Source organism: Lutra lutra, chromosome 1 (genome assembly GCF_902655055.1).
Source record: "Lutra lutra chromosome 1, mLutLut1.2, whole genome shotgun sequence".
Taxonomy (NCBI): domain Eukaryota; kingdom Metazoa; phylum Chordata; class Mammalia; order Carnivora; family Mustelidae; genus Lutra; species Lutra lutra.
The window spans coordinates 96,775,362-96,795,328 of record NC_062278.1 but is presented as its reverse complement, the minus strand read 5'-3'; the positions used below and the strand labels follow the sequence as shown (position 1 = coordinate 96,795,328).

General features: G+C 41.1%; 1 protein-coding gene across 7 annotated transcripts in view; it reads left to right on the top strand.

Moving 5' to 3' along the window:
* The window catches only part of PLD1 (phospholipase D1), a 196,042-nt gene that overhangs the window by 64,380 nt on the left and 111,695 nt on the right, over positions 1 to 19,967 (top strand). For 5 of the 7 annotated variants that reach the window (XM_047730574.1, XM_047730575.1, XM_047730562.1 and 2 more), the window contains exons 2-3: positions 16,452 to 16,642; positions 16,934 to 17,061. In XM_047730574.1, the coding sequence (XP_047586530.1) occupies positions 16,483 to 16,642; positions 16,934 to 17,061 (288 nt within the window). In that variant the 5' untranslated portion in view covers positions 16,452 to 16,482. Of the gene's footprint in view, positions 1 to 16,451; positions 16,716 to 16,933; positions 17,062 to 19,967 lie in introns of those variants that run through there. The other 2 variants (XM_047730559.1, XM_047730572.1) reach the window with 2 other exon arrangements.

Genomic DNA, 19,967 nt, shown 5'->3' with positions numbered 1-19,967 from the left:
GAATGGACATACAAATGTAGGTAGCCATATCACTCTCGTAGACTACCTCTCAACCAGAATCCGGGTGGTAGCTGGGGCCAGTGGTTTCTCAGGTGTTTCTCTAACAGGGAGGCTACATGTTTTAGTCTGAGATACGTGTTTTCCTCAATTTCACTAGAGCTCGAGAGTGAGCCCCCACCGCCACACACACTGTAGCCGAACGGCCTGACGTGAGGCCCCCTCTCCTCTTTCCCTTGAGCCTCAGTTTGCTCACCTCTGCTGTAGAAGGGACAGCAATACTCCCCTTGTAGAGTATTCTTAAGATCAGTGACATCAAGTATAGGAGAATGTGTTAAAAGAAGTAAAATGCTATGTTGGCTATAATTTTTTTTAATGTTGAGCAATTTTATTCTTTATTATGCAAAAATGCTGCTAAAGTGTGAATATAGAATAAATGAAAAATGTGATATTGAAACATCCTTATAAAGTTAGATAAAGTAATATATTCAGAGCTCTGTATGAGTTTTGCATGCATTATGTATAAGATACAAAATTACTTGCAAATTTTGGGGACTAGAAGACTTCAAAGTTTAAAAAGTGGTTTTCATATCTTTTTCCAATTTAAGTTGCAAGTAATTCTTAGTTTTTATACATTTAATTTTCTTTTAAAAAAAGTTAACATGTATTATTTGTTTCAGGGGTACAGGTCTGTGAATCATCAGGCTTACACAATTCATAGCACTCACCATAGCATGTACCCTCCCCAATGTCCATCACCCAGCCACCCTATCCCTCCCCCTACACTCCCCAGCAACCCTCCGCTTGTTTCCTGAGATTAGGAGTCTCTTATGGTTTGTCTCTCTCTCTGGTTTCATCTTGTTTGATTTTTCCCTCCCTTCCCCTAAGATCCTCTGTCTTGTTTCTCAAATTCCTCATATCAGTGAGATCATATGATAATTGTCTTTCTCTGATTGACTTATTTCACATAGCATAATACCCTCTAGTTTCATCCATGTCGTTTCAAATGGCACGATTTCATGGTTTTTGATGGCTGCATAGTATTCTATTGTGTATATATACCACATCTTTTTTTTTTTTTAAAGATTTTATTTATTTATTTGACAGAGAGAGATCACAAGTAAGCAGAGAAGCAGGCAGAGAGAGAGAGAGGAGGAAGCAGGCTAGGCTCCCCACTGAGCAGAGAACCCGATGTGGGGCTCGATCCTAGGACCCTGAGATCACGACCTGAGCCGAAGGCAGAGGCTTTAACCCACTGAGCTACCCAGGCGCCCCTATATACCACATCTTTATCTGTTTATCTGTGGATGGACATCTGGGCTCTTTCCATAGTTTGGCTATTGTGGACATTGCTGCTATAAACATTGGGGTGCACATGCCCCTTCAGATCCCTACATTTGTATCTTTGGGGTAAATACTCAGTAGTGTGATTGCTAGGTCGTATGGTAGCTCTATTTTAAACGTTTGGAGGAACCTCCATACTGTTTTCCAGAGTGGCTGCGCCAGCTTGCATTCCCATCAATAGCGTAGGGGGGTTCCCCTTTCTCTGCATCCTCGGCATATGTTGGTTATAATTTTAATAATACGTATTATCATTTTTACTTCTATATTTTGAGGAACTTGTGAAATGAGCTTCATTATATTTGAAATACTTGGACTTCTAGAGTAAAGAAAGGGACTTCCTAAATTGAAGTGTTAAATTACCTGGTGCTAAGGAAGGGAAATTAAGTGCATATATCAAGGCTTTCTTTTAAAAAAAATTTAATTGAAGCAATTTTAATAACTCCCCTGAGAAGGCAAAAGCAAATTCAGCTTCAGTTTTGGAGACCATTTTTCCCTTGCCTGAGCATCACTGCCATTAACAGTGGAAAACCCAGCTTTGTAGGTCACAGCCATGGATCATTAAGGCTCCACTTGGGAAGGTTTATTTGCCTCAGAAAAGACCAGATTTACTTTCAGTTCCACTACTGGCACATTTAACTTCATCTTTCTAGCGTTCATGTTGAACCAATCCCCAGCCAAGGCCAAAATTTGTGCGTACCAGCTGTTGATTTTAAGGGAAATCAGCTTGAAGTCTATAAATATATATGCTTTCCCAAGGGCAAGTGAGGGACAGTGGGGGACAAAGCACTTTGTGGTATTTCATATGTTCCCCTGTTAGTGGGTCACCAGTATTGGCTGAATTTAGAAGGAGTAGTGAATCTCATTTTTGCAAGGAACGCAAAAATCATCAACCAAGATTGGATTTAAGGATGTGAGTAAAATGTCACTTATATTGGATAGTTTTTAAATTTATTTTAAATGAAATATTTTAAAAATAGAGATTAACATTTAGGAAATAAAAACCTATGTACCTATAACATGTACATTTAATAAGTTTTATCATTTAGACCCATAGCCTTCTGAATCAAAATAAGAAAGAAAATGTTATTGGTGTATTGAGTCCTCCTAGTGCCCCTTCCTAATTGCCTTCTTTCTCATTCTCTCTATCTAAAGGTGACCGCTCTTCTGAAGTTGTTGTATATTATTTCCCCAGTTGCTTTGTATGTCCTACTTCTAGATGTTAATGGACACCATATAGGGTTATTCTGTGTGTTTTTTTAATCTTAAACAAAAATTCTGAGTTGTCTTTTTTTCACCAAACTTTGTGTTGAGATTTGTTCATGTTGATACAGGCAGGCAGTTCTGGTCTATTTATTTACTTTGCCATATAGTACTTCATTAAAAATATAATTCATTTATCCATTCTCTGATGGGTGGACGTATAGGTTTTCCAGTGTTCTTTACTGTAAACCATGCTTCAGTGCTCATTCATAATATATGTTCTTATATAAACTCACCTATGGTTGAGTTTCTTGGTGAATATATTTAGAGTAAGAATTGCGGGGGAAGGTTATGCCATGTTCCAGTTTTTTAGACTTTGTCAAATTGCTTTCCAACGGGTTATTTTATTTTATTTTAAAACATTTTATTTATTTGAGACAGAGTGAGAGTGCACAGGCGGGGAGGAGGGTCAGAGGGAGAGAGATAAGCCGACTCTCTGCTGAGCAAAGAGCCTGATGTGGGGGTCGATCCCAGGACCCTGAGATTATGACCTGAACCGAAGGCAGATGCTTAGCCCACTGAGCACCTAGGCGCCCCTCCAACATGCTATTTTAACTCACGCTTCTACCAAGTGGTGCATGAGAGTTTCATTATCTTACTAATATGTTATAATTTCTGATTTGCAAAAATTTTACTAGTTCAATGGATATGAAAAAGTATCTTACTGTTTTAAAATGACTTCCCTGATTACTGGAATGGTTAAACATGTTTAAAGATTCACTGTAAATTTAGAATTCTTCTTCTGTGAATTGCCTGCATGTACTCCTGGTCTATTTTCTACTGGTTTTTGGATCTTCTTCTTTCGTATTTCTAGGAGTTCTTTGTATATTCTGTGTATGTTTTCTCCAGATTTGGGTTTGTTATTTAATTTTGGCATTTGTCTAACAGAAGTTTTAAATTTTAGTGTAGTTAAATTTATGAGCTTTTCCTTTATGGGTTGTGCTTTTTATATCTTGTGAAGATGCTTTTGTGACCCTAAGGTCATAAAGACTTCTTCTATAGGTTAGAATTTTTCTTAATCACATTTAGGACATTAATCTGCACAAAAGTATTCTTATGGGAGCTGTGAGATTGAGAACTAATTTTATTTTCTATTTCTTTGTGAATTGCCAATAGTGCTAACATTGTTTATCGAAGGGCTTATTTTTTCTTTTCTAATTCTTTTTCTTGCCATTTCTGTCATCTGCCAAGACCCATATATGCATGGGCTTATTTTGGGGAACCAAAATAAGAACGTAGTTTGTTCTATGTGTCTATTTCTGTGTCAGTACCACACTATTTTAATTTCTCCTGCTTTGTAATAATTCTTGATATCTGGTTGGACAAAACTTACCTGCCTATTCTTAATTCTTTTCTGTTATGAATTTTAGGGCCATATTGTCAAGTTCTACAGGAAATTCTTTGGAATTTGAATTAGTAGATTAGTTTCAGGAAAAATAACATATTCGTTTATTTGGTTCTATATTTATTGAATTTTAGGATATCATTTCACTGTCTTATAGCCTCATTTGTTTCTTGCCTTTTTAAAGAGTTTTAGTTATTTATTAGAGAGAGAAAGAGAGGGAGAGAGAAAGGGAGAGCATGGTGTGGGAGGAGCAGAGGGGAAGGGAGAGGGAGTGGGGGAAAGAATTTTGACTGAGTGTGGAGCCTGAGGTGAGGCTTGATCTCACAACCTAAGGTTATGACCTGTGCCGAAACCAAGAGTCAGATGCTTAACTGACTGAGCCACCCAGGTGCCCCACCCCCATTTGTTTTTGATGAGAGTCTAGTGGTCCTTAGTACGGTCCTCTTGAATGTCATAAGTCCTTTTTCTCTTCCTACTCTTAACATCTCTTTTCTTTATACTTTAGCAGCTTGACTTTAATATGCATAGATATGATTTTCTTTGTATTTATTCCTGCTTGGGATCCACCAGACTTCTTCAATCTGTAAATTTATTTTGCTTACCAAAGTTGATAAAATTTTTAGCCATTATTTCCTTACATGCTTTTTTTTTCTTCCTCATTTTTTCTCTAGTCCAACTTTCTGGGTCCCAAATTACATGTATGTTTGATCTTTTGACATTAGTATATAAGTCACTGGAGCTCTAATCATTTATTAGAAATCTTCCTCTTCTATTTGTTCTTCAGATTGGATAATTTCTGTTGATCTGTCTTCAAGTTCACTGACACCTTCTTTTGTCATTGCCATTTTCTGTTAAGCCCATCCAGGGAATTTTTCTTTCTTCCTGCTAAGATTTTTTTTTGTTCATGAAAAATGTATTTTCTTTTACGTTCTTGAGTTTTTTATAAGAGTTGCTTTAAAATTCTTGTCAGCTGGAGGTCCTTAGGTAGTGCAGTCAGTTAAGCATCTGACTCTTGGTTTTCTCCCTCAAATAAATAAATAATCTTTTAGAAAAAAATATAATAAAATCCTTGTCAGTTGATTTCAACATCTCAGGATGAGTCTCCATTGATGATAGTCTTTTCTCTTCAGAATGGGTCACATTTGTCTATTTCTTCTATATCTAAAAATGTTAGGTAAAATTTGACTGAATATTGTAGAAGCTCAATTCAGTTATGTTCCTTTCAAAAGGTTTTTTGGTTTTTGAGTGGGTAGTTAATTTGCCTGGACTTAAAACTCTAAGCGCTGTCATTCCTGTGGTGGGCAGCTGCAGAAATCTCAGTGGAAGTCATTTTACTACTATCTGAGTTGCATTGTACCCATGCCTGTTTGGTTCAAGAGTCAGCCTGTGCAGAATTTGGCACTCCCCTCTGTGGCTCCCCTTTCCAGAGTTTCCCACTTCACTTTTCAGCTGCTGTGAAAGCCATAAAGCCTGTTGTCTGGGTCTTCAAGCCAACAGGATTATGGATTTTCTATCTGAATTTTCGCCACCCAGCCTAGCACAGACAGTCTGCTTTTGGACAAAAACTGCCATTCCTTTCTTCCAAATGTAGATTACCTTCCCATTTCTGCTTCTCCGTAGTTGTTCTTCAGTGACTTTTTATAATTGAATTTATAGTCCTTATCAGCAGGGTGACTGATGTAACAGGAACTGCGCCTCCATTTCTGAAAGCCAGAAATTGTAATCCTGGATCAGCTTTATCTAAAGGTTCTCATTTTGTAGTTACCTCAGTTCCATGCTGTTTCTTCCCAGGATTGCTGGGTATAGTTTTTCTAGTCTCTTTGAAACAGATAGTGTAACTCTTAGATGCTTGCTTCCAGGCTCCGGCAGCCTATCGTCCTGGGGTCCTGTCTCCTAACATTCATGTAGGGACAGAACTGTAATCCCAGAACTTTTGTCCAAGACCAAAACTCTTGAGCCCCTTCAGCTTTAGCTCTAGGGTACTCATCTGACTTTCTGTCTTCATCCTTGGAAACTGGAGGTTTTCCTTCATTATTGCGTTTGTTGTTGCTGCCTCTGCTTTTATCCTTAACTAAGTATTTTTAAAATGGATTACAGTTTATTCAGCAATTCTGTGTTTGTAGCAGGAAAGGAGCAACTATATTAGCTTAATTGCTTTGTTTTCATATATTTGTAGCAGTGTTTTCTTTCTTTCTTTTTTTTTAAGATTCTATTTATTTGAGAGAGAGAGAGCACAGCAGGGAGAGTGGAAGAGGGAGAAGCAGGATCCCTGCTGAGCAGGGAGCTTGATGTGGGACTCGATCCCAGGACCCTGAGATCCTGACCCAAGCTGAAAGCAGTCGCTTAACCAACTGAACCACCCAGGCGCCCTTGTAGCTGAGGGCATAGGAACAACCAACATTATTTCAGCATCTGCTAGAGCCTCAACTCTGAGCCACTCCCTTGAGATCATTTAATTCTTACAGTTCTTGAACAGTATTACTTCCACTTTATAGATTTGGAGACTGAGCCTTACGGAGATGTAGGTAACTTGTTTCAGCATAAGGAGCGTCTAAGCTGTTTGACTCAAAAATCACATATTTTCCATGGTACTCTGCTGCCTCAACAAATGTTTTTTGTAAATATGTGGATGGGTAAGAAAAAATGAGACTTTGCTATGTTTATCAGAGTCTTGACAGAACTGGACTTTCCCCGTGTGTATTTGCCAGCTTCATTCCTCTCATAGGTGAGATCCATGGGTTATCACTGAAAATGCTCTGTGTGTTGCCTAAACCCGCTGCAAAGGAGGTTGTTTGTTCCTTTGGAAAGAAGCGAAAGGGAGGAGTCACAGACGTTTAGACAGCTGGAAAGAATTTTAATGATAAACAAAGTCTGTATGAGGGAATGCAGATTCTTGCTGAGTGGGGCTGCCATCAAAAGATGCAAAGATCAGTTTTTTAAAAAGCATTACATCAAAAACTTATGATGAAGGGGTGCTTGGGTGGTTTAGTTGTTAAGCGTCTGCCTTCAGCTCAGGTCATGATCCCAGGGTTGAGCCCCGCATGGGGCTCCCAGCTCAGCGGGAGGCCTCCTTCTTCCTCCCCACACCCTTCTCTCGCTGTGTCTCTCTCTGTCAAATAAACAAATAAAATGGAAAAAAAAAGAATGATGTATTATATGTTGGCTAATTGGATTTAAATAAAAACACAATACAGTAAAAAAAAGAAAAAGAAGCAGTGATAGTAGAAATGATGAAGTCAAAACTTTTGAATCCATAGTGTAGCATCTTGATCAGTTCTTATCAGAAACAACATGTATTCACTAAAAACAATCTTTAGTATTTTGAGCCAGTGAAAGGGAATTTTTCTTAAAGCCATGTGATGCAAATTAACTCTATCCTGGAAAAAATACTTATTTTGTTCATCTGTTGCTCACCCACTGAATCATTGGTGGTCTAAGTCTGCCTTAGTGAGAGAAAGGTTTATATCAGTTTACTTAGCGGAGTTTGTCAACGAGCGTAATATTTCTTCCTATGAATTCATATGTAGTTAGTGTCTATCTCCTAAAGTCCCATCACTAAACCTGCGTGTTCTACTCTTGGCCATAAAAAATTAAACATTCACTTAATACCAAAGGATGTTATTTCTGGAAGTCTGACCACAGATTTTAGCAGGGTTAATTACCTTTTTTTTTTTTTTTTTTTTAAATAAAGAAGAGTTTTCTTTCTTGGATCCTTATTGTTTAAATCAATGCAGTGCTTATACAAAGTCTCTTACACCTAATAAACTTATTAACAAACTTTGGAATTAAGAGGGGCCCTCCCCTGTTTTCTCCAAATACAAATGTTTATGTGTACATTGCCATCAACAGAAGCAGGAACAAGTCTTACTTAGGTGTTGGCTCAGAACATCTGAATACCCTTGACATTTGGGGTAGGTTTTTATCTCCTGGGTGGGGTTGTGTAGAATGTGTTGTTTTCTCTGGCATTTAGCAATGCTGAAAGAGGAGTCTTTCTTATAATAATGTGTCTCTTGTAAAGTCTAAACAAGACAACTGGTTGTTAATTTCAGTTTTTAGACGAGGACACTGAGCACTAAAGTGATCTTGTCCAGGTTAGTGAAAGCAAAAATAGGAGCAAACTAGGCAGTTGACTCCCATCAGGCTGTGTGACCTTGAGCAAGTCACTTAGCCTGTTTGTGTCCTCAGTTGCCTCATCTATAAGAAGGGGCTAAAAAAAGTACCCTCTTCATAGGGCTGCTGTAAGGACAGTTGAGTTAACGTGTGCAATGTGTCCAGATCAGTTGGGCACAAAAGCACTATGCCAAATTTACTTTTTCTTATTGCTATTAACTTCAGCACAACATGGATTTCTGCAGGAGGCAGGATGCTTCATGGTTCCTGTTGATTACAACACGACTCTAGCCCAAGTTTTCTGGGTAATAGAGCCTGAGCTAAGGCGCTTGGTGGGCTTTACCCAAGCCCCCTGCTTCCGGGTTGGCTGTGTGGTACTCAAGTGCTCAGTGCCGTCAGCTGGGAGGAGAAGGGAAGGGCATGCATCCGCCTTAACTCCCCTGATCTCAGAGGCTATGTGACTCAGTCCCCCACGTCCCCCTAGCCCACATTCACGCAACTCTGGAGAAAGCTGAATCCAGAAGCCTGAGGATGAGCCAGTGTGTCTGGGGATCTGAGGGGTGGGTGGAGTGGGGGTTCTGGACCCATCCTAGCCACTGCTGGGCTGTGTCCTAGGCAGGCTGTGCGGAAGTCCTGCCCTCAGCCAGCAAGAGGCAGACACAGATGGTGGGATGAGGAGAAGAGCTAAGAATGGAGCAGATTTCCACTGAGCCAGTGACCGAGGCTGGGGAGGTGGGTAGTATGGACCCATCGGGGTGGCCTGCGCTGGGATCGGCCTCGCCACTCACCACTGTGCAGTCTCAGTAAGGCTGCTACGGCTCCATGTCCTCGATTCTAAATGAGACTGTCATTTTAGGAGATTAGGAGAAGGAGAAATCTCTATAACGTGCCTTTAGTACTTGGCCCAGCAGAGGAACTCGGTAAATGACAGGTCAGACCTTCATATCTACCCATATTTGAAATAGATCTCTGTTTTCCTTAACACTGCTATTTGGCTCTGGAAATGAAACATCTGTTTGATTTCAAAGATAGGACTGAGACGAAACAAAGGGAGATGATGCTACGGCAAAGAGGGGAATACGTAACCCGAGGACACGGCAAAGGAAATGACTAAGACAGTTTATGGCAGAGAAGAGAGGCCATCCAAGGAGGTCAAAGGATTCAGGGAAAATCATGAGAATCAAGAAGTGGTTATCATGCTAACAAGTATTGCTTTGTGGAGTTGCAGATCTGTTTTTGTTTGTAGCTGGGGAAAAAGGAGAGAACATGGTTTCCAACTCCGGTTCCATGGATGCACCAAGTCTAGAATATTCGGCACCCTCCTCTGCAATCTTGGCGCCTCAGGGACAAGAGCAGAGTCCGTGTTAGATGGAGTGGGGGCTGTGATACGAAACCAGGAAAGAAAGATAAGTAAATGGGAGATTGCTGGACTCAGCAGGCCCCAAGGTCAGATCAGATCTGGAGCTCAGAGGGTGGATAGTGTTTGGGAGCCAAACTTCTACTTCCTGGAACCAGGCAAGTGACAGCAAGCCTGGCCTCAAAGGCCATGCACAGAAGAAGGGAGTGTGTGATTCTGCGGCGTCTCTTTTTCTGACATGGGTGCCAGTGGACACAGTAGCAGAATGGGAGTTGGCTTCCCACTCAGCCAGACCTGTGCTGAGAGCTGGAGTGCTTTCTGACTTGTCGCCTCGGTCAGCCTGTTTTGTTAGCTATAAAGAGGGAATGAGGACCGTACCTCCCATATGACGTTGTTGTGAGGAGGCGTGAAGATTCTTGGCGGAATCCTGGTGCTTGGTGAGCTTGGAGGGCAGTGTTCTAGTTGCTACTACTTCAGCAGCCTATGTGTTTCTTGTAGTTCATGGCTCCTCTCAGAGGGTCTTTCAACCAGAAGGCTTTTCCATCTGAGATTATCTGTGGCATATGAGGGAATTGTCTTTGTGGCATTTGCAGGACAACCTGGAGCCAGCTGGTTTCTCTGTAGATAGCCCACAACAACCAACCGACAAATATTTATTGAGCAGGTGCTCAGCGAGGTGTCAGTGGTGAAAGGTCTGGCTCCCCCTCTCCCCTACCTCAGAGTGTCCCCATCTGGTGGGAAGATGGCCACGTCAGCATAGCTCATGACGGCAGCTCAGTGGAAGGGCTTCTGAACCTAAGCGTTTTGAAGGGACAACCATGAACCTATGATGAGATATGAAAAATATGTTCATTTTTTTCTGGGGCTGGGGGATTCCATAGATCTCATCAAAGTCATGAAGGGGACTGGATCCAAAAGGGAGCAGGAGTCACTGCAATGGACACAAGGGACACAGTGCAACAGTAGTGATGTCTTGTCAGACAGGGAGAGGACAATGAGGTTGGGGAGATGCGCAAGAAACGGGAAGTGCCCTAAATGGGTTTGACTGCTTAACGCCCAGTGATTGTTTTTGCTGAGGAAGGCCTGGTGGTTTCTCTGCAAATGGTGGAGTCAAGTTCAGAAAATTTCAGGACTGGCTGAAATGGGAGAGTCCCATTCTTAGTGGAGTGCAGCCAGAAAGACAGCCACTGGATGGTATATTAATTTGGAGCTAAATAAGTGATGAAAGGCAGGATATTTCCTAGCCTGTCAGCCCTGAAAAATACTGAAATGAAAGAAAGTTTCTTAAGGTTATTTTTCAGGGGCTGCCAGTTAATAGAATTTATTTTTATTTACTTATTTTTTAAAATGTATTTGTCAGAGAGAAAGAGAGAGAGAGAGAGAGAGCATGAGCAGGGGGAGAGGCAGGTAGAGGGAGAAGTAGTCTTCCTGCAGAGCAGAGAGCCCAATGCGGACTCCATCCCAGGACCCTGGGATCATGGCCTGAGCTGAATGCAGATGCTTAACCGACTGAGCCACCCAGGTGTCCCTACTGTTAATAGAATGTAACGGTAATATTAGCAACCTAGATTACTCTTGCCTGTGGCTGTGTATGCATTATGACATTGCCTCCTCACAGCTTCCTGAGGTAGGAAGTGTAGGTGACTCTGTTTTCCATTTTACAGAGGGGATGCTGAAACCCTGGAGGCTGTTGGTTGCCCGGGTTACACTGATAATAATGGTAGAATAACCTTGGTCATCCCGCCTCTCCCCTCCACCCCTGACATTTAATTACATGTCCAAGATGCATAATAAGCCCTCCACTGATATTTGTGGAACTCATGTTCTTTAAAAACAAAAAAAATCGAAGATCCAACTAAACACCAGGAGACTTTTTCCCCTTTTTTGATGTGTTATTTTCTCAAAATATATTATCTGGCATGTAAACTATGATAATATCATTTACTTTATTCAAAGTCAGCTCAACTCAAAAAATATTTATTCAGGGCTTACTATGTCACTAGATATTGAGTTTAGTACTTGAGTCCACATTTATAATGTTTGCCTTTCAGGGAACATCAAGTCAGTTCTGGACAAATCATTGCTATCTGATGTGCTCTGGGAGGTTATATGGTATGGGTCCACCAGTTAACTTCAACAGAATGAAAAATGGGAAAACAAGAAATCCCCGTGACTCAGTTTGGTTTTAAATGATCTAATTATAATTCGTTTCACATCCAAATATTATGCTGTGATTTTTGGTTTGGAAATACATTGCATTTATTTTTCTTGGCAAGCACAAATAATGTGTTAAAAAATAGAGGAGAACTTTGCATGTTATGTTAGAAAGGGAGGCAAGAAATCAGTCGGTTGTCTTCACAGAATGAATGCTGAATTTTTGTTGTGGTTGTTGTTCCTTTTTGAATTGTTTTATTCTGTGAGAATGTTAAGGAAGGAGTAAAAATCTTCAGTGTCTAGCCATCCTGCCACCCCCAGTTCACTTCTGGCTGATTAAGTAGCTGGACTTTGGAGTCAGGTCAAGCAGGGTTGGGTCCAGCTCTAATCACTTCCTAGCCACAGGCTCTGGGAGAGTTGCTCATTCTCTGTAAGCTTCTCTTCTTAAAAATGGGGGTAGTAAGTGTGCCTGGAATGCTTGGTCGGCTAAGCCTCCAACTCTTGATTTTGGCTCAGGTGGTGATTTCAGGGTCATGCGATGGAGCCCTGGGCATGCTGAGCATGGAGTCTGCTTAAGATTCTCTCTCTCTCTCTCTCTTTCCCTCTGCCCCATCCCACACCCACCCCCCACCGTCTCTCTTTCTCTAAAACAAAACAACAAAACAAAAAAAAGGGGTAACAATAGGGTCCTACTCCTAAGATTGTTGTGAGGTTCATTGAGAGTGTGTCATTAATCTTTATGAATAGTGACTGGCATACAGTATATAGTCAGCAAATATTAACCAACATTAACATTTATTTTAACATTAATAGTTCTGGGGTGCCTGGGTGGCTCAGTGGGTTAAGGCCTCTGTCTTCAGCTCAGGTCATGATCCCAGGGTCCTGGGATCGAGCCCCACATCGGGCTCTCTGCTTAGCCGGGAGCCTGCTTCCTCCTCTCTCTCTACTTGCCTCTCTGCCTACTTGTGATCTCTGTCTGTCAAATAAATAAATAAAATCTTTAAAAAAAATTAATAGTTCTAATATTATTATTATATTTTTGGCGTAGACATTGCTTATGTACTATCGGAAAGGAAAATATCTGCTTCCTTTGGTGTTCTACTTCTCAATCATGTTGACCATTAAGATTAGAAGAAAACTCTAGAGTTCTCTGATTTCACCAGTGAATAACAGGAGGTCATTTAAAACTGTTCCCTTTAAAAAAATATAATTCTACTGTTCAATACCAGGAAGGAAAAAAAATCGACCCCATTTACTTCCCAGATTGAGATGCAGACAGAAATAAAACACAGCTGCTATTATCATCCTTGGGCACCATCTCTACTTGGTACCGAGAGAGATAATGATCTTGCAGTATTTTATAAGGAGATAACAAAATCAATGACATTATCTCAAATGTAAACACTGAAGGCCTTATCCCATTGCCGGTTAAGATAGGCTGTGACTGGGGCAGCTATTCACTCACCAGTACAGATTAATTTAGATAAAAGAAAACATAGGCTAATAAATTAAGGTTTGACAACATACAAGTGTGGATGGCCTTACAGTTTGATATTCAAGAATGAAATCAGCAATACAATTGATGGATAAAACGTCAACACAGAGCAACCATGGACATGAGTGGAGGCAGTAATGTGGACAGTTTGGTTCATTTTCCATTATTAAATGGTTAGAGTCTTCACAAAAGGTTGGAAAAAAAAATCTACAAACCGTTAGAGTCCACTGAAACTCCATGTGATATTATAAAATATTATGAACCACAAAAACGAAAGGCTAAAAAGAAATGCAGGAGGCTGCTGGGATATGTTGTTTCTATAATTACAATGACTGTAGGCTAGTAGGATCCCTTTGAAGGTACGGGGATTGAACTAGATAACATCTTTTGTTGTTATGAACCATAAACCTTGTAAAAAAGATTAATTTATAGACATTCAACCCATTAAATAAAATCAATGATTAAGAACTTCTATAACCAAGTCAATGAGATTTGAGAGCCAAACAAATCTGCTTTATAAGTAAACTCAATACTTTATAAGTAAAACTCAATAAGTAAACTCAACAAGTTGAGTGACCTTGGGCAAGTTACTTAACTAAGTCTTTCAGAATAATCATAAATATCAGGTGGTACCATTGTGAGTATTAAATAACATAACTGTGCTGAAATTATGCTTATTTATTAGCACATAATAAGCACTTGAGTATGAATGATAAGAAGATTCCTTTCTATTTCTCTTAAGTTTTTCACAAGTTTATATGCTTCAGTTCTTTCTATCTGAAAAAGGATTTTTATTTTAGCTCGATTTCAGTGACTCTGTACTATTTATTCCACTTTTCTTGCAGTATATAGTATAATCTGATCTCTGTATATCTTACCTTCAACATGCATGTTAACCTGACATTCTGTCCCAGAGGACAGTCACTGGAGTAACTCTTGTTTTCCTTTGCTGTGCTAAGGAAGTTGGCAGAGTTAACCGTAAGACAGTTTAATCAATAGAAAATACCCAAGGTTTACAAATTCATGAGCAGCTGTGATATGATGTAATTTCTTACTTGTTTTACCTTGTCTCATTTCCTCTAAGTTTTTCATTACCTTGTATTTTAAATGAAGCAAAACCTGGCTCATGGGTGGCATCTAGTAAGTGTTTGTTGAGTGAGGGGGAAGGAAATAAATATTTTAATTGTGACCAGAGGCAACAGCTCCTCCACGGAAGCTGAGCCGACCTCCAGTAAATGATCCAGGTTGGAGAGCGTCTGCCACCTGCTTCTCGGATTCATACAAAAAACTTTCTTGGGTCAAAGTCATTACTTATACGGGGAAGCTGAACAATAGGGAACATATTTTTATCTACAGTTAGGGTTCTAGTGTTACAGGGACCCTAGAGATGAAATGCTCACCGTCCTTAGCTTATAAGGAGTAACGAAGGCCCCGAGAGCATAAATGGCTCCATCCCAAAGTACCGAGCTTCAAGAGGAAGTCCCTTCCCTTTCTTTCCATTTGAGTCTTGTCCAGGGGCACTTCGAATTTACTAAAACTTCCATCTATTGCAGGGACACGTTCGTATCTGGACACGTTCGTATCTACCAAAGGTGTACAAGAAGATAAAGACTGTGGTTGAGAACATCAGCTCTTGGGTCAGAGAGACCCGGTTTTAAATCCCTTCTTCACTACTTATAAGTCCGTGACCTTGGACACATTGTCCGAGGTATTCATCAAATTACCTAATCTCTCTGTGCCTCAGTGTTTTTCTCTGTGAAGAGGGGATAGTAAGCTCTTCAATAGAAATAAACCTGCATAGATTTATTATTGATGATAAACACGATAATGTATATAAAGGACTATCACCAAGCCAAGTGCATACGAAGCAATCAGTATACATTAACTATTATTATAATATAAATTGGAAGTGGGAAAGAAAGGTGAGGGGAAGCAATTTAGGCAAGGATGGGCCTCTGTTTTGCTAACTGTAGGCCACTGATGTGGCTCCAGGCTTCCTTATAGCCAGCGTGGAGAAAGAAACATGATCAATTATGTAGTTCACAGAGAACTTTGTTTTATTAATTATATAGATCTGGGCAAACCAGAGCCACATTCCTCTACCCCAGTCTTCTGAATTTCTAGACAAGATCTCTTTCTACCAGCCATGGCAGTACAGGTTTCAGAGACTTGATGAGTTCCCATAAGGGCTGTGCAAGTCTGGTCAGGCTTTCTTAGCGTTGGCCATAGAGCCTTCCCCCCGGACCCCCTCCCCCAGATTCTTGATCATAATGGTAGGAGAGAACCTGGCTGAAGGTCTTGCACTCAGCACATGCCCTTCTCAGGAAGGCTAAAGACCTTGGAGGAGGCCAGGAATGAACTTGGGGTCATGTACCCGTGTCAGGAGCTCCTTAATCACAGGGACCAGTCTTACTCATCTTTATGTATTTGCTCATGGTACCTCACAATGAGTGAGCAGCAGGTGCTCTGTAAATGTTTGTGAGGTATAGTAATAAATGAGCCTGTATGACGGAGTTGTTCTTATGAAAATCCTGCCATTTTCGGGCCTGGTTGTAACAGAGAGATTATTTCCAGCAAGAGGAATTTTTCATTCAACTCTGATGACAGTGCTCAAGGCGTAAATCTCCGTATTTTAAAGGAAAAATAAAATCTGTATGAACTCTTCTTCCCTGGGTATTGGTGTGCAACGACTTGTGTTATTAAATGTCGAAATGAGATAGAACCCGTTCTCTTAAAAAAGGAGAGAAGTACAATTTGAGCACCTCCAGTATCTTTCAGAAGAAGTATGCTCATCAATTACCTTTCAAGACACGTACGTTGTCATGGCCCAAACCTCCTAGTTCAAAAATATCGTATATACATTTTGCTTGGGATATCACCTACAGAGGACATCTAGAAAGTTTATGCTGTTGCAAAAATAACTTTAAATCTGCTTCTTGAAATTATTGTAAAATGCCCTCAATTTTCTTTAGAAAATATTTAAAGTGGGTTAATTTTGCCTGACCTTTTTTTTCCCCCATGTATTTGTTAGAGTTAAGAATCCATTACTTCCCTCTGAATCACCATCCCCAAACCAGCCTCCCTGGAGTCTCTCCTCATTTATCCAAGTTAATGAAATTGGATGAAAGATATGTTGGCATTTATTCAATGTAGTGTTTCTCTTTCTTATTTGCTTGTGATTAAGGATCTCACTCCGATTTAATTTACAGGCTAGGAATCCTTTAAACGTGAAACAGGAAAATAAATGACAAGGTTGCTTGAGATAACCGGGGCTCACGCAGAGCGTGTTGACTTGTTTCCATGTGCTGTCTCTAAGCCTGGCTTCATACTGTGGAATGAGTGTGGATTCATTCGAAATAGTAAATCCTGGTAACCCTTTTTCTCCCCAGCCCCTTTGCTCGTACCCTGTCAGAAGCCAACATGTCCCTGAAAAATGAGCCAAGAGTAAATACCTCCGCACTGCAGAAAATCGCTGCTGACATGAGTAATTTGATAGAAAATCTGGACACACGGGAGCTGCACTTTGAGGGAGAAGAGGTGGATTACGATGTTTCCCCCAGCGATCCCAAGATACAGGAAGGTAAATACCGATGGTCTGAGCGAGGCGAGAGTTGATTGGCGTTGCTTGGCAGAGCGTGGATTTGAAATAACAGGCAAATGATGGATCCTCCCTCCCCTTTTTAAATTGTGTTATGTTAGATCTTCCTGTGGGTGTCTTCACCGAAGGCTGAGACCGCTTCATTAGCTGTTTGCTTGTAGTAGTTATGATTCTTGGGCCCATGCCCGGAAAAGGCAAGTTAGGCTAATATCGTGTATCCTTGCAATGTCATTGTATTCCTGCAATAACGTTATCTACTTGTTTGTTTTTTAGCGTGTATTCCGTTCTCTGCTATTTATAAGACTCAAGGATTTAAGGAGCCTAACATACAGACGTATCTTTCCGGCTGTCCAATAAAAGCCCAAGTCCTGGAAGTGGAACGCTTTACATCTACAACAAGGGTCAGAATATTTATGGACTCACCTTGTGTTAGCCATTGTAGACAAGTCGATATGCTGACTTCCATTTTCCTTCCTTGTAGTGATGACTATGTTTTCAGATTTTTTTTTTAAAACCACTTCTAAGTCCTCACTGCCTCTCAAGTTTTTGCTTTCCATTTAGTCTTTATTCTCATATGCCTCTCTCCTCATTCTGGAAAATGCCTCTCTTAAATAAAAGGGGGGGTACCTAAGGCAATTTCTAAGTTTAATAAAGTGCCGAGTGCCTCTCCTAGTCCTCTTCTCTCCCCAAATTTCTGTTTAATGTGGGCTCCTGGGGCATAGCCATTCCACCTAGAATGCCACATAGAAGCCAAGGAAAAGCTTAGCTTTCCTAATGCTTGTTTAGCAAGAAAATCATGGTATCACCTGGCTCTTGAAACAGGCCAGGATGCTGGTGGACTGGTCCGGGTCACTACCCAGAAGCCCAGCTGAGCGAATTGTGCCGGCCTCCTCCGCCACTCTGATTCACTCTTAGCACCTGTCCTTTAGGCCCTATTCACGGGCTTCTCTCTTTGAGTGCTGGAAAGGCATCTTCTGTGAAGGTGACTTCACCAAGCAAAGCATCCCTCTGTGAAACGGATTGAACTAGAGGCTGTTAGAGTAGCTGCCTTTGCTTGGTTACTGTTTATCACAGAGGTCAAGTCTGACAAGTGGAGGACGTTGCTGTAGGCTGGTGGTCTTTGTCCCCTGGGGCTAAACTCTAGTCTCTTCTTCTACCCTTCCCCTGAGGCAGGAAGGGCCTCAGGGGGCCCTTCCTTGGTCCCCTTGGGCCACCTTGAGGAAGGTGGAAGGCCACCTTGGCTCCTGCCTCAGGGGAAGGGTAGAAGAACCTTGCTCCAGAGGCAGGGTCTGCCTGCCCTTCCTCCTCGTCTTTTGCCCGGTGCCCTGTGCTACCTTGGTCCTCATAGTTTTGCTTAGTGGTCTGCCCTGACTACCTGTGCTTGCCTGCATATCTTGACTCCTAGTTTACACCCACCTTTCCTTTAGGCTCTTTATATGAGATGAGTCTGTACCCCCCTGCTATATTGCTGAGCACAACCCGCTCAGAAATGTTTCTGAGATGACCTTTGCTTTCTTATTTTGCCTACCAGCTTTTAGATTGGGAGGGGATAAGCATGCTCACAGGATTAAATGCCCAGACTCCAGACCAGGCTGCATGGTTTAATTCCTGTTTTTGCTTTGTGATCTTTAGTAAGCTGTTTAATCTTTCTGTTTCTCCGTTTCCTTGTGTGAATAATGGGTGTAATGGTGCCTACACTATAGGTTTGTCATAAGGATTTAATAATAATACATAGCATTATACAAGAATTTTGTATATTATATTATTGGGGAGCAAGAACTTTCTATCCCCTTCAAAGATCTTTCTAGCCAGACGAAGACTCAAATTGACGTGAGACAGATTAATAGGAGAAAATCAAATTTTATTTCATGTGTATGGGGAATCCACATAGACATGGAAATTCCAAAAACGGGCAAAATCAGGTATTTATGTTATTCTGAACTATGGAGAATTGGGTCAGGGTCTGGAACTTCAAAGGGAAGGAATTCAGTTCACAGGGAGATGAAAAAGAGCAAATGTCTGGTAAACAAATGTTTGCTGAGCCACTCGGAAACAAGGAGACCTGGAGGACTTTGATCGAACAAACCTTGTAGTTCCTCCCTGTTTACCTTGCTTAGTTCATAGTATAAGGTAGTCATCTGTGGTGATAGCTTTCTTTCTGGAGCAGGTCCTTTACCTAATTCTTTCTAGACCGCCGCTGAGCGAGGTCAGGGACTTAAAGAGCTTTTCCAGGATCTGCTGGGTTTGGTTGCTTTTTAACTCAAAGTAATCTTCATGCCAAAGCAGCCTGCTCTTGGCCCTTACGGTATTATAGAAGCATACACTGTACAATGCTATGTATTATTGAGATGAGAGTTCTCCTAAAGTTATTCACAAAGCTAAGTATTCAAGTTCCCAAGCCAGGACCTTCTCCTTGCTTGTACTCCCGTTCGTCAGGTGAGTTTGGTTTAGTTCCCTAAGGATTATCTGTACCCTCCTTGGTGTTTGGTTTACTAAGATATGTGAACTAAATTCTTGCGGTTTACATGTGACTCCAGGTTTATAAAAATACACTTTTTCTAATTACCGAATACATTCTCTGTACCTGCCCAAGGCAAGGCACGTCTCTCTCATCTTTCTTCGTTTGCATGACAGTCCAGGGAGGCAGATGTTATTAGGGCCCGATCAGGCTGGAGATTTCCATTTGTCCCCTGTTCCCACCCCACCCTTCTCCACCCTGTGTTCTGCCCCTCGAGGCTCTCTGCTTTTGTCCTTTGGTAGGGCTCAGACAGTGGAGAGCCCAGATAGGAGGTCGGGGTCCCCTTGGGCTGGCTGTGTCCCTTGACCAAGGCAGCCATCTTTATATGGTTCTCTCCTCCTTGTTCCAGTACCTGGTCTTTCCTCTTGTCCTTTTAAGAGTGGGGATGCCTTCAGAACCCCAGGTTACTGCCTTTCCTTTAGGGTTTCCTTACCCCATCATGTCTTCGTAAGCAATTCCTTTATGAAAACTCTTCGAATTACTCCAGTTCTAAAGAATTCCCATAATTCTCCTGGTATGTTGTCTGACAGAAGTGACACTTGGCTGAAGTTTCACAGCTGGTAGACAGCACCACAGGGTTTCAGACCTTTAAAAACTTCAAAAAGGCTGCGCTAGTCTTTTTCCATGGTACCATACTGCCTCACAATTGCTAAGAAGTTTAGTATGAAACTGGGGGTTTATATGTGAGGGATAAAACTTGGCATTTGCAGTATTTTCTAAGTATTCAATTTTCATAGGATTGAAAAGTATAATCCCAGGAAATGTAGCCACTTGCCTAAATAGTGTAAT